This window comes from Agrilus planipennis, unplaced genomic scaffold (genome assembly GCF_000699045.2).
Source record: "Agrilus planipennis isolate EAB-ADULT unplaced genomic scaffold, Apla_2.0 scaffold263, whole genome shotgun sequence".
Classification (NCBI taxonomy): Eukaryota; Metazoa; Arthropoda; class Insecta; order Coleoptera; family Buprestidae; genus Agrilus; species Agrilus planipennis.
In genome coordinates, this window is record NW_020442449.1 from 99,247 (window position 1) to 114,031 (window position 14,785).

Consider the following 14,785-nt stretch of genomic DNA (forward strand, 5'->3'; position numbering starts at 1 on the left):
TTCAAATAATATTTAAAGAGTTCTTACCGATTTCTAAATAGCTTTGGTTTATTTTTCAATTAATTAATGATACACTTCTGAATTTCATACCATTTATTTTATTAATTATTTAGTTCACACTTATAAAAAAGCGTTTATAAGCGGGCATCAACTTGACTATTCTTGCAACACAAGCTTTATGTAGGTCCTTCTTTAAATTATTTAGATTATCTACTTTTAATTGATTACGTAAATAGTCCTCTTCCTTTTTAGAAATTTCAGTCTCATCTTTACAGACCTTTTCCCACAAAGTTATCAAAGTTAGGAGCTCTTCCTCTTTTCTTAAATCTACTAGGAACCCTTTAAAGAAATTCCTTTGATTTGGGTCACTTAGGATTCTTTCAGCCATATTTAGTTTTAATTTAATTTGTGATGTATCAAGTTCTCAAAGTTTAAACAGAACTGCAGTAGTTTAGTAATGCACTATCTGTTGCATTTTCGAGGAACAGATAACTATTATCATTATCAGATAGATAGGTGTATTTTTAAATAGTTTTCAAATGAAATGTGTTACTGAAAATGCGATGGATGTTATTTAGAAAAGTTTCGATATTGCGGTTTGGTGGTGGTCCAGGATTGGTCTTCCACCTTCGGTGAGTCGTGAGAATCCTCAGGGAATGTAGCAGGGGCTTAAAAAACACAACCACAGCGAAGTATTTCACACCCACTCCACGTTCTCTGAGGAAGTCAGCGAAACGTCGGGTAAACGACTCTATCGGTGCTCTTAGAGAAGGAGAAGCAACCCTGGACTGTGCTCATAAAGGCTTAATTTAGAGCTCACTTTGAGATGTTTTGCCTCATATAAAGAAAAGTTTTATCAGTTTAAATTCCACTTTATTTTCACGGCGAAAGTACACAAATTGCAGACCTGTTCGCTAATATAACTGTAATATTACATAAACATGAATATTTGTGTTTAATTATTGTAAAATGCTGTAATAACTGCTTTACATACAACTTATGTAGATAATTATGTACTGTGTAAAAGGAATATACTTATCATTACTGTTTATCAGTAATTGCTTATTAGGAGTAGTAATGCCTTTTAAGGTTGAATAAGAACGATTCCGACTAATTTTGATAAGTGTCGCACCAAAAACTAACTGATTAATCGGTAAAGTTGGCACTAAACGTTTTTATAAATGCATAAGAAACGTACAATTTGTATAAAAAGCATTAGGTACTAATCACATCCTTTTCAAGGTGCCTATTTTATTTTTGGGGGTTTATTTTGCCCCCTTTCGGGTTCCCTATGTCTTCTTCCAGGAATAATACATTTCCAATGGCTTATTTACTTTCCAATATTTATCATTGACTTGCCCTAAAGTTTGATTGCCATTTAACTGAACATACTGACCAGTTGACGGAGAAATGTATATACAAAAGTTTAGCAAATGGTGTGTCTGCGACAACTGTGTATCCAAATCAATGGTTAATCTCATTGCTAAGTACTTATGAAGATGATCAACTGTTGCATTGGCTGTAGTCTTAATATAACGAATTGAATTCTCTTTGAGAGCCTTTACCAGTTGGTTATCGCCTGCCATTTCGGTGGGATGCGGTTTGAATACCAACTCGATTTCGTTTAAAGTCGTGGGCTCGGATGGACCTTCCCCTTCCGTATCTGTCTGTTCAGTTCTCTCGCTGGATTCGCTCTCTTCGCTCCTTTCTGATGTTAAATTACTTTTGGGACGTTTCCCTATGGATTTACTGATGGAACTGTGAACTGAGGAAACGGGACTGGGAGGCTGGGAAGGTGTACTACGACCTGACTTAGGGGTAGGACTTGGGGCAGTCGCTCCAGAATTAGTTGTCGGTGCAAGGTTTGTTGTGGATGTATTGGCTGTTGTAGTTGCAACTGTTGTTGTTCCAGAGTTTTGAGAACTTTGGCTATTCTATTATTAATAATAGAGGCAACGTTTTACAATAATTATACACACAAAATGGGGTGTGTTAAAAACAAGCAACGTGAATAACTTTGTAGAGAATTTTATTACTTGTAAAAGAATTTATTAAACCAAATAAGTTAATCCTAAATTCAGCTTTGGAGTTTAGTATTTCCTTTTTTTATACAATTCAAATTCCTATTGAGTTGGAATAATAAAACACAAAAGTTACTATTTTAGCACACCCTAATGTATGTTATACAATAATTAAATGTAAAGATACAGAAGAATAATTTACTTACCGAATTCTCATTTCCTTGATTATTGTCATTTTGGGTGTTAGCTCCACTATTTTCCCTGGCATCTTCATTGTTCTTTCTTGAACGGTTTGGTCTGTTTTGGCTTTGTAATTTTATCCCTTCAGTTATTGAATTAACTAAAGCAGCTTGAGAATGGCTTTTGTTGAGTTTTGCAAGAACCCTTTCTTGATGTGCTTCATATTCATCTCGACTTGGGTATATTTTTGAAATAAGCAAATCAAAATTTGGATCAGGTCGTAAGGACCTCTTTGAAACTAACTTTTTGCGACACGTAGGGCACTCTTTATTGCCAGATCTTAACGCTGTAATAATGCAATCAGAACAAAATCGATGCAGACACTCTTTTGTTGTCATTGTTTTCTTCAACATGTCCAGACAAATAGGGCACATTAACTCACTGTGTAAACTTCGTGGAGAAACTGCAATTTCTGTATTATCTGTTATAGCATCCTGAGGTGTTCTATGAAGTTCGTACAGGGATAATTCCCATGTTTTGTTCAAACCTATTTGCTCTGTGCTTGCCATTATATTACATTATTTCATCAGAAACAAATGAAAATGTTTTATCTCACTTCGTAATAATTACACTGATAAATATTTTAACTGTTAAACTATAAACAGTTCATTACACTCACTTTCTAAACTATTTTATAAAACAAAAAACTATCCATATTTGTTAACCACCAATAATTACTGCACAAATACAAAACGAGAAGCCATTTGTAATTACCTGCCCATAGATAATAGATATACGAAGGGTAATCTGTCATTTATTTATTCACATAGATCTATGCATGAATTTGATTGTTTGATCCATAGATAATATGTTTGATTCTGTCTATAGATATTTTAAGGTGCGTTCAATTTTATAGATACATGTTTGTATAGCAGACGTGATGTAAATTAAAACAATGTTAATAAAATTTCTAAGCAGAACAAACATATTTGTAGCTTTGCTTATCTGTTTAAAAGTTATTATCAACTTTTCAAGTGCATTCTATTAGAAATGAATATTTTTGATTGTGGATAATTATGGAAAGCAACTTATTAGTTTCAAAGTTCGATGCTTCGACGCCAGAGGGCCAAATAAATTTATTTGTGTCTAAATAACCCAGTATCGTTATCTGCTGACCTTTTAAATTAAAGTATGAAAGAGAGTATTCTTATTATTTCAAGATAATATTTAAATTTACTTAATAAATAAAATTTGCTTTCTTCTAAAGATTATATCGGTACTTTGCGCCGGTCAAACTGAAGGTCACATCGCTACAGAAAGTAAACGAAGTATAACACATAAGTAAATAATTTTTTTCGGAAATATCTTTGAAAATATATCGATTTCCTTGCTGTTCCATGTCATGAGTTATAATTTTTTTTTTCAAATCAATTGACTTGTCGCCAAAATTACTTGTTAACGATATTTATATATTTTTTGGGCGATTATAGGCAAAAATCACGCACAACGATGCTTTCATTATAACTTGTTCGGATGATGGAGACATTTTCGTATGGAAAATACTCAATGCTGAAACCAAAGCCATAAAACTAGAGAAAGAGCTACTATCGTCGACAGACGTCCTGATACCAAGGGAAATATTGCAAGAGAGACTGAATGAAATAGAATTTTTGTACAGGCGTCTGAAAGAGCTGGAAAACGAATTTTATTATCAGATGAGACAAACTGAAACGTCTTATGGAGAAAAGATCAGGTCAATTCACGAAGGTTACTGCACCGCTATACAAGAACTGAAAGAAAAAAATCAGGCAAGTATACCAAAAAAAAAATATCTATATACAGGTTGGAAAAATTTGTTAAAGTAAACGGAAATCGTATAAAAATTGATCCACCCTGAATATTATAAATTTTTAATTCAATCCTCATCATGAATCTTAGATGATGGAAGGAGACCATGCACGCGATTTAACGAAAATAAACCAAGACATTGATAATATGAAAAAGAAGCACGACCAAGAGATGACAGCGATGGAAGCCAATTACAACGAAAAATTAATAACCGAATACGACAAATATCAGCTTTNAATGCTACCACACGATTCTACTTGGTCAGTACTACCTACCTGACTAAACTTCATGTCTCAATTCCAATGTCAACTAATGTAAAAAATTACCAAAAAATATGTAAAAGAAGATAAATTGCATGTGTTTCTCCCGCTTTAGAACCTTTTAAAGTGCTTCACGTAACAAAATGTTTCGAATGCAAACTCGAAAATAAGTAATGACAAAGCGATAAAAGTTAAACAAAATATTGTGCAACAAGCTTTGTAATTGTTTGTGATTATACGCACTATTACGATAAGGCTAATCGCTTACGCTTTATTCCATTACTTGCAGAAAGTAGTGTGCACTTTTGTTCTGAAGTTAACCGAGGTTAAGTCACGCTATTAATTTTCCAACTTTTTGTGTGCTATAAATTTTGTTTAATTAATGTCCAACACACCTTTTGAAGATATCGATAATAATGACAGTGCCAAACCCGGTTGGTTTAGTACTGACTGGTTGTGCTGGAATAAATTTTCCGACATGATGCTTCGTACAGTGGAAAAGAAAATTTTGTCCTACCTTAAGACACCATTTAGAACCTGGTACGTGGACATAGGACCTGTCGTGGGGACGTCGGATAAAATATGGACTATATCGTTGAATACAAACTCCAACAATACACCTCTAGTAATGTTACATGGGTTGGGGGCAGGTGTAGCTCTTTGGTGCCTTAATTTTGATAGTTTAGCTCAAAAAAGACCTGTTTATGCCATTGATTTACTTGGTTTTGGAAGAAGTTCAAGGCCTAGCTTTAGTAAAGATGCTTTAGAAGCTGAGAAGCAAATGGTGAGTGATCCTATTAAAAACATATACGTACAATAACTGCCTTATAGAAAACGTTTGTTTTTTTGCTGTTAGGTTCGAGCTGTAGAAGAATGGAGACGCGAAATGAATTTAGAAAGTTTCATTTTACTCGGTCATAGTATGGGTGGATTCTTAGCCAGTTCATATGCACTTTCATATCCACAGAACGTTAAACATTTAATCTTGGCAGATCCCTGGGGATTTCCTGAAAAGCCACCAGAGTCGCAGAGGAAACCGATTCCAGTTTGGGTAAAAGCTATTGCTTACACTTTGAAACCTTTCAACCCCTTGGCAGCTGTTAGGGCTGCAGGACCTTGGGGACAATGGCTGATTGATAAAATGCGACCAGATATTACAAAGAAATTTTCAGGAGTTATCAAAGAAGAAGGAGTCATCACCCAGTATTTATACCAGTGCAATTCGCAAAATCCAACAGGTAAAGAATACAAATGCATTAATGATTTATCTCATTCATATAAAATATTGGAGTGGCTTTTAACTAAGGACCTAATTAATCATATTATTAAATTGCAGTGCTAGTGATTTTTTTGTTAGCAACCCTTGTCCTAATTAAATATTTGACCTTAAAAAGGGCACATCTATTTGTCAGAACAAAGATAACTTATCATAAAAATATAAAATTTGGTTTGTACAGGGGAAAGATTATATAAAGTTAAACATTAGTTGACTTACCTTAAGTCCAAAAGCTTATGTATGCTGTAAACGTTTAGACAAAGACACATTTGCTTCCCCTGTTCAGTGATGTGTACCTACACCCTGTGGATTGTGTATTTTTAATACTTTGTTTGGTCTTGGAAGGGCTGTAAAGATAACATTATGTAGATAACAAGTATCATTCAGTAAACACTATGAAATAATATGAGATAAAAACCACTCCAGTAATATTTTTTAATATTACTTGATTGGTCATTCCTATGGCGTGCTGATGAGATCATACAAGATCGAAATCGCGATAGTATTATTTAGTAAACACTGTGAGATATGATTACATAGAAACCACTCCAGTAATATTTGTTGATATTAGTTATCTGTTCAAAGCTCAATTGTTTCTAATGAACATGCTTTTTTGTGTACATAGGTGAAAGTGCGTTTCACACGATGATGGCAGGTTTTGGTTGGGCAAAGTACCCGATGGTTAAACGTATAGGTGATTTGGACCTCCGAGTTCCGATTACTATTTTGTATGGGTCGAGATCGTGGATCGATAATTCAGCCGGCCAGATAATTCAGGAAAAACGAACGGACTCCTACGTACGAGTGCGTGTCTTGCCAGGGGCCGGTCATCACGTCTACGCTGACAAACCTGAAGCGTTTAATTACAGCGTAATTGAGGCGTGTGACCTCACGGACGCGAACGAACAATTGACCAACGTTCACGTGACACAATCATCTCGTGACGGTCTCCTACATCTTATTACAACAGATGATCACAAAGAAGACGAATACAGGACGGTAATACCTAATAACAATGTTGCTGATGATAATAAAACCGACGGTACAAAGACAATTAAAGAAACTGATACGGTACCGGTTAATAACAATACATGAGCCATTGGATACGGTATTTTATTTTTATGTTTTTTTTTTTCGTTTTTATACACGAGCCTTTCTATTTATTGTTTTTTTTAATCAAGCTTGCAACTAGAAGATAGTTATGGTTTTTATCCACGGTTAATTAATAATTATCACCTTTAATACGAACGTGAAAGGCCTGTGTGAAAAAATTCCTTATAGTAGCCAAAAGAGTGAGAAAAATTGTGATATGAAATATATAAAAATAAGTAGGAAATTTTTTTTTGACAAAAAACTGACAATATAAATTAAATGTATATTTGGTAAGATTTAGCACGTTAAAAGATTCGTTATTCCATTTCGAAAATTAATTTTCTCAATTATACAGTATTAGACCCTTTTTATGTTTAAATTAGCACAAAACTATTAATAACAATGAATATTTTTTTACTACTGCACCTGCACCTGGAATAAGGTTTTTTCAATATCTAATTGTTTACATATTGTTTTAATATTTTAATTTGTGTATTAATTTATTTAAAAGAAAATAAAAATAATAAATAGTTAAATTGCGACCTTTTAAGATTTAATTTTTATTTTTCTTGTGTATCTGAAAAATAAAGAAATAATTTTGATTTTTGATGTTTTCTTCACACCCCCGCCCCTTACACCACTCCTTGTTAAGCTAGAATTTTCAAAAGAATATCAAATACTGCCGTTTACAATCCTTTTTTTATAAAAATCAAATCCAGAGATTTGATATTCGTTTATGAAATTTAACCCAAAAAATTTGACCGTTATTACAATTATATTTTGGGTGCGAACCCTTTATAGAATATGTTTCAAATTGAAATGAAAAATGGTCTTTAGATAACGAATGAAGCTAAGTAATTTATCATTATTCAAATTTTTAATTAACTTTATGTACAACATTAATAATGGAATAAAAAAAATATATCTATATTGACAGTCAAAGAAGCAAAAGTAAAATAGTTATTTATTTAACAGACCTAATGTATTATTCTAAAGCGTACTAACTTTGCAACTTTAGTCCGAAATGTTTCAGATACAGCCATTAAGTCTGATTTATAATAAAAGTAATATCTCTCAAAGACTAGGATTTTGACTCAGTTTGCTTTTTTTTAGTTGTTAAGTAATAATCATTATTTATATGAGAACAATTTTTTGAGAAAACGTTTGTGATGTACCTCAAAAGACCCCACAATTGTTCATTTGTGAACACATTCTTGAAAACGTAAATTGAATTTAAATAAGCTTATTTCTTTTTAAACTAAGTTTTAAACTGATTTAGATAATTATAATAATAAAATAATCAACCTGGTGAATGTGGTACCTCTGTGCTAAAATACGGAGCTGAAGACTTAACTAGAAGTGTATGACAGACGTCACAAACGTGAGAAGCCCTTTGATTAGGGCCGCTGTAGACTACATGAGACAAACACTGAGTGCAATACACTTGTCCACAGTGTTTACAGTTTTGCTTTTTCTTTTTTGTAGTCGTTCCAAATGCAGTCCGACACCCTGGACATTCTTCAACATCCTCTTCGTATTGCCATCTCACTTGGTTATCAGAGTCTCTGATTTTTTCTAATTGAACCTATAATGAAAACATTATATTGATACATGGGATGAAAAGTAGCTACAAGAATTATTTTAAAAATGTAAAGGAAAGACATTTCTTTTACTAATTATTTAACAAGTGTTCTTGCCTGCAAACTTTGAGACAGTCGCACAAAATCCTTTTGAACGGCCTCGCTATTGTCCAGTTCTTGCTGAAGAGAACTGATTCGAGACTTCAGTTCACTACTATAGTCTTCAACTAATTTCTGAAAAAAGTTTTCACCAGTTAGTGATTCTAGCAGAAAAATGTAGTAATTAATTTACTTTTGCTCTGTTCGTTTCTTCCAATTGATTTAAAACTTTCTGGTGAGCTTCCTGAAGGTCTGTCAGTTTATTTTCCATCAAAAGAAAATGTCTTTTCTCCTTTTCATAAACGTGTAACTGTTTTCTAAATAAAAAGTAATACTTATGACGAAAGAATTATTAGGATGTAATCTTTAATTACATACTTTAATGTGTTTATTTCTGTGGCCAAACTGTTTTCCAGACTTTCTTTTTCTTGTTGGTCATTCGTTATTTGATCCTTCAGGAGCATAATGTCTGACCTTAAACTATTCATTTGTTCTTCAGTTGCTTCTTTACCTACTTTCGCAATTATTAAGTCTTGAATTGTTTTCAGCACGACTTCTTGCAACTCCTAAATGAAATACATGGAATTAAAATGACCGTATTTGCAGATTTTATTCCTTGTACTTGCCTCTACTGTGTTGGGAAGGTTGATTATTTCACTCTGCAGCTCCTGAGAATGAGCGGTGTATTTTCCAGCCAGACTTTCGTTCTCTTTTTGTAATCTTAAATTATACAAATTGTAATTATTAAAGGATAACTATTTCATATAATACATGCAATCCGGTTTACATTGATGTATGTAAGGTTGCATATGTGATGTTCTTTTTGTTGGTGGTTCTCTTCATAAAACACGAAAAATGAAATGTATAGATGCATACATTAAGATATCATGTAAATGGAAAACGACACAAAAAAAAACAGGCTGATAACACGCCAGAAGCAGACTGTATACCAAAGTAGCACCCTTTTATTTCTTACCTTGTTAATTCTTTAGCTACATTTTCCCTATCCTCTATCAAATCTTTAAGCCTTTGCTCTACTTCATTGCATGTTTGCTTAAAAAGCAGTTGGGCTTCTTTGAGATCTTGTTCTGCACATTCTGTTCTTCGCGATAACTCTGCAACCTTAATTATATTGGATTAATTTTTGGCATAGTACAAAACAAAACTACAGAAAATCTACTGACCTGCTGTTTGTGTTCTTCCTTCTTTTCGTTCCATTTTTCTTCCATGTCCTTTCTGAAGCCAATTTCTTTGAGAAGTTCCTCTCTGTGTTTCTCAGCGGCTTTTTCACACGCAGAGACCTTTGACTGAAGTTCGCTGACCTTTTGTTGCTCTTTGACTAACTGAGCTTCATAATTTCGACACATATCGCATTGGGATGAAATTTGGGACTGTTCCGGGACGGTTTTTTTATTTTCGTCGACGACTGAGACTCCAAGTTGACCCTCTCCAACACTAGCTAACGACTGGTTGGATGGTGCCCTGGGAACCTCGAAATTAGACGGTAAATGTTCATGAAAGAAACATGAAGACCATTTCCAGAAAAAAAGGCATGTAGTTATTAATTTTATAAGTCATATTTACCTCTTGTTCGGGAATGTGTCTGCACTGCTTGCATTTTTGTAGCTGTCTATCAGTAGCCCTAAGTTTGTCTTTTAAAGCTTTTATTTCTTCTTCAAGTGGGACAACAAGAGAGCGCAAGACTTCTGCATCTTCTTTGGTCTGAAAGAATATTACAAAAATACAAGAAATATTAACAATTCCTTTTTTATTCTTTACGTGATCGTCGTCATTTTCTATTTTCTGGTAGCTTTCTCCATCTTGAGAGGAAAACACGTCAGCGCCAAGTTTCCTAGCCAAAGTTTTAGTTACTGCACTCAACATAACACTTGGCACTAAGCCAGAGCTTTGCTCCTGAAAAAAAGCCAAAAAGAAATTACCGCAAAACCCTATGTAAATAGATTTACATTGATCTATTTGCTATAGTAATTAATTATTTATTTTTTATTTGTCAAAAATGTTACTTAATAACATTAAAATAAAAAAATAATAAATAAACGAATACACTGTAGAGGCTGCAATATTAAAAATGTTGACAGAATACAAGCTTTGTTTCAGAAAATAAAACTTTGATAAGATAACAAGTATAGTGTGGGTGTTATTCCAATCAATATTAAAAGTAGAACAATTCATAGGTAACAATAATATTCACAGACAATAAACGCGTATTTAATTATGTATTACAACATAGAAATATTAATTGATTATAATAATACTAAATTTAATTCAATAACATGAGAATAATAATAAATAAAATCAATACGAAAAACAGCAGATCAGATTATACAATATTGACTCATTTTGCAGGAATATTTTTTAAATATTTGTGTTTTAATTAAATACGTTTTCTTCATGGATATATGCAAAAAAACTGTGTAAAACATAATGTTCTGGACATATTAAATCTGCCAGATGATTTTATTAATATGGTAATATTAGTACATACCTGTACTGAATGTCTCTCTGATTTAAGCGCTCCCATCTCATTTTCAAGTACTTGAATGGTTTTCTGTAACTTTCTTATTTCAGTGTCGTAAACTGTTTTTGATGAGCTTGACTCTTCAACAGTCTCTAACAAAATAATGAAGACATTAATCATACAAGTATTTACTTGTAGTTATAAACTAACCATGAATTAATCGCTGCAACGATGCAATTTCACTTTCTGCCTTTCTTTTCTCAGCCTCTAAACTAGATTCAAGGGTAATGTTAGTAACAACAAGCTGACTCTTAGCATCATCCAACTCCCTTTGAAGTTTTGCTAGTTTATCTTGAAGATCTTCGTTTTCTTTATTTTTTCTTATAAGTTCATCTACAAAAAAAACAAAGTGAATGACTTGCAGTATATATTTGAAAACTCTGTTGAGTACCTTCCTTTTGAAGAAATAGTTCTTTAAATTTTGCTCTCTGACTATCAAATTCATCACGCAGCTTTTTACTATCAGCTTGAAGCTGTTGAATTGCGTCACTATCTAAAATAATCAAATAATTCATTTACAGTTGTACGAAAATACGTTTATTATCGTTTAATTAACCTACCCTTTTCATCTGTAGTCGACTCCATACTTCTTAAAGGCTATCTCCATTTACAAAACATGTTGCAAAGAAAACACTAATACTGAACACATAAACAAGAACTTTAACTTACATTAAATAACAATTAGAATCATAAAATTTAGGAAAACTCCCTTATATTTCAGCAAAAAAGTTAAATTTAACCTAACAGTTGTCACAAATTATTGCAAATACCTTCATTTGTCATTTTTCAGGGTCATGCAGGTAGTGTCTTCTTAAACGCTACCGTTTATTACAAATTCATTTGAAATTATAAAAATGTAATGATCAGAAATAGTTATCAGTGATGTTCTTTTTGTTGGGTGATTCTCTTCATAAAACACGAAAAACGAAATGTATAGATGCATACATTAAGATATCATGTAAATGGAAAACGACACGTATGTAAATTTGTTTAGAATATTGAAAAATCAAATGGTCCTTATTATTTTGATGTTAGAATTATTTTTGTTTCAATGTAGAATTTCAATTGTTTTGGTGCTAGGAACACCTTCTACGACGTAAATATATTTTTGTGAGATAAATAAATGAATAAATACACAAATAAATAAATAAATATTAATTGATTCCTCTAAGCGTTTATATAACCACTTCCTACCTACTCAATGGCACGACTACGTTCTATGGGGTTTCTGACAGTTAAAAGTTTGGTTATATGAGGTTAGTTTAGTTAATTTGAAAAGATGCATTGAGAAAATAACTTAAAATTAAGTTTTAAATAAATGTTACTATTCTTTTAAAAGAGAAAGTACTGAAATAATTTTAAGCTATCATTATGCACAAGTTAAAGGAAGTGTAAGTATCAATAATATTGTGTTTTTCTTGTTTAAACTACACGTGGATTATTGTTGTTTTTAGTTTTGATGTAGAATCGAAGCATGGGGCATTTTATACTGGAGGAAACGTAGAATGGCACGATAATATACTTTACTGCAAAGGTATCTCAACAGTGTCTTTATTTAACATTGATAATGGGAGTGTGTCTTCGTTAATTGGAGAAGAAGGTGAAGATGCTGATGAAATTCAAACATTCACTTGTAATAACAAACGGATAGTTACATCGCACAAAAGCGGACTCTTTAAGCTATGGAATGAAGAAGGAAATGTGATAAAAATGTGGAAGTACATACACAAAGGTCCAGTTGCAAGGCTCACACTTTTAGAGAATGTTTTGGCTAGTGGGGGCTCCGATGGAATTATTCGTATATGGGAATTGGAACATCAAGCTTGCATATATGGCTTAAAGGGTGCACAGGGTGTTATTCATGTTGTTGAATTTTACCAAGAGAAGAATTGCATTTTTGGCTCAGGTGACGATGGTAAAATACATCTTTGGGGGCTAGAGAAAGGACAACTGTTAAGATCATTCAATGGCCATTTTAGTAAAGTTACTTCCATTGCTTTTCACCATGACAAAAAGCATTTTATAAGTGCAGGTCGTGACAAAGTCATTATTTTATGGGACAGTAATAAAGAAAAGTATTTGAAAGTTATTCCGGTGTATGAAGCAGTTGAAAGTGTTATTAGTCTGCCACATAAATTTCAGTTACCTGATTTGATCATTGATGAAAAAGAAGGAATTCATGTAGCAATAGCTGGGGAGTTGGGTATTGTACGCATTTGGGATGTTTTAAAATCAAAGGAATTATTTCGACAAAGTAACTCTTTAGTTGACAAGGCAAAAGACGAAGGAGGCTTATCAATAACTAAATTAATTTTTGATAGCATTAGAAATATTTTTGGAGTTGTAACGGCAGATCAAAACATATTGTTACATAATTCCAGTGATTTTTCTTGTGTGAAGCAGTTTGTTGGCTTTTCTGATGAAATTTTAGATGCCATATATGTGGGAAAAGAGGACGAGTTTATAGCGGTTGCAACCAATTCTTGTGACGTGAAGTTATATGAAGATGCTACAATGAATTGCCAACTTCTTAAAGGCCATACTGACATTGTACTTTCATTGAGTAAATGTATGGCAAATCGAAACCTTTTTGCTTCTTCTGGCAAAGACAATTCCGTTCGATTATGGTTGTTGGATGGTAGAACAGCTACATTTATTTCAGAAGTAAAAACGCACACTGCATCAGTGGGTTCAGTGGCTTTCAGCAATCTCGCAAGTTCGTTTCTTGTCTCTGCCAGTCAGGATACATGTCTAAAAGTGTGGAAAGTACCAGATAAATTAATGGTTGGTGAAAAACTGGTTTGTTTGAAGACGCAGATTGCCCACGAAAGAGACATAAACAGTGTAACAGTGTCTCCAAATGACAAAATGTTAGCTACTGCGTCTCAGGATAAAACGGCGAAATTGTGGTCAACAGATTTAGAATTGCTGGGTACTTTAAGGGGTCACAAGAGGGGCGTTTGGTGCGCACGTTTCTCCCCGGTTGACCAAGTAGTTCTAACATCCTCGGCGGACTGTACAGTCAAATTGTGGTCCACTGCTGAATTAAATTGCCTGAAAACAATTGAGGGGCACGAAGCTAGCGTTTTGAGGGCTGAATTTATAACAAACGGTCTGCAAATCTTGACTGCAGGTGCAGACGGCCTGCTTAAGCTATTTAATCTGAAAACTTCTGAATGTTCCCTCACATTAGACCAACACCAAGCTCGAATATGGGCTCTGGCACTTAAAACTGACGAATCAGGCTTTTTAACAGGTGGTTCGGATTCGCTCTTAATTAAATGGAAAGACGTCACAGTACAGAATCGCGAGGAAAAGAAAAAACGAGAAGAAGAATTAACTTTACAAGAACAAATCATGAGCAATTATGTTCACGAGGGGAAATATTTGAAAGCCTTGTCTCTAGCCTTGGAACTTAATAGGCCTTTGCAAACTCTGAGAATAATTCAAGCAGTTTTAAAAGAGGCCGATCAAAGCCTGAAAAGTACTGTCGAACAGCTAAGAGATGAACAGAAGGAGTTGTTGCTAAATTGTGCCCTCGAATGGAACACCAATAGTAGGTTTTGTCAGGAGGCCCAATTAGTAATTAATATTTTGCTGGAGGAGATACAAAGCGGAAGGTGTAAAATATCAGGTTTAGGCAAAATTGTTGAAAGTGCTCTACCTTACACTGAAAGACATTTTAAGAGACTTACCCAGCTGTTACAAGATTTACATTTTATTAAATATACTGTTAAATGTATTGAACCCCATACGACGATTAAATAGTTTTGTAATTATAGTAAGTACCTATATTTTGTTTTAATAAAGTTGAATTATTTTTTAATTGTTCTTATTATTTGTCTGCCTTTAATTTATTTATAAAGTCACAAATTATTGCAAATACCTTC

At 33.3% G+C, this 14,785-nt stretch overlaps 4 protein-coding genes across 5 annotated transcripts; 2 read left to right on the forward strand and 2 right to left on the reverse strand.

Moving 5' to 3' along the window:
• Nucleotides 1-80: 80 nt before the first annotated feature.
• Nucleotides 81-2,981, reverse strand: LOC108740042 (E3 ubiquitin-protein ligase RING1). The gene is made up of 2 exons (XM_018474214.2): nt 2,228-2,981; nt 81-1,934 (listed from the first exon to the last, which is right to left on the reverse strand). Exons 1-2 carry the CDS (start codon nt 2,768-2,770, stop codon nt 1,290-1,292), a joined length of 1,188 nt encoding a protein of 395 aa, XP_018329716.1. The 5' UTR covers nt 2,771-2,981; the 3' UTR covers nt 81-1,289.
• Nucleotides 2,982-4,374: 1,393 nt separating this feature from the next.
• LOC108740040 (protein ABHD4) lies at nt 4,375-7,198 on the forward strand. The gene is made up of 3 exons (XM_018474212.2): nt 4,375-5,093; nt 5,166-5,547; nt 6,211-7,198. Exons 1-3 carry the CDS (start codon nt 4,692-4,694, stop codon nt 6,678-6,680), a joined length of 1,254 nt encoding a protein of 417 aa, XP_018329714.1. The 5' UTR covers nt 4,375-4,691; the 3' UTR covers nt 6,681-7,198.
• Nucleotides 7,199-7,220: 22 nt separating this feature from the next.
• Nucleotides 7,221-11,679, reverse strand: LOC108740038 (rab GTPase-binding effector protein 1). Of its 2 annotated transcripts, XM_018474209.2 has the most exons (13): nt 11,456-11,679; nt 11,287-11,388; nt 11,046-11,228; nt 10,863-10,987; nt 10,136-10,270; nt 9,941-10,078; nt 9,541-9,846; nt 9,333-9,478; nt 8,983-9,076; nt 8,735-8,922; nt 8,550-8,673; nt 8,375-8,491; nt 7,221-8,262 (listed from the first exon to the last, which is right to left on the reverse strand). In XM_018474209.2, exons 1-13 carry the CDS (start codon nt 11,478-11,480, stop codon nt 7,978-7,980), a joined length of 1,968 nt encoding a protein of 655 aa, XP_018329711.1. In that variant the 5' UTR covers nt 11,481-11,679; the 3' UTR covers nt 7,221-7,977. The 2 variants fall into 2 exon arrangements, with proteins under 2 accessions (XP_018329711.1, XP_018329712.1); XM_018474210.1 differs by lacking the exon at nt 7,221-8,262 and having other exon boundaries at nt 8,403-8,493; nt 11,456-11,678.
• Nucleotides 11,680-12,078: 399 nt separating this feature from the next.
• On the forward strand, nt 12,079-14,721 carry LOC108740064 (transducin beta-like protein 3). Its single transcript, XM_018474255.2, has 2 exons — nt 12,079-12,286; nt 12,350-14,721. Exons 1-2 carry the CDS (start codon nt 12,267-12,269, stop codon nt 14,661-14,663), a joined length of 2,334 nt encoding a protein of 777 aa, XP_018329757.1. The 5' UTR covers nt 12,079-12,266; the 3' UTR covers nt 14,664-14,721.
• The last annotated feature ends 64 nt before the right edge of the window (nt 14,722-14,785 follow it).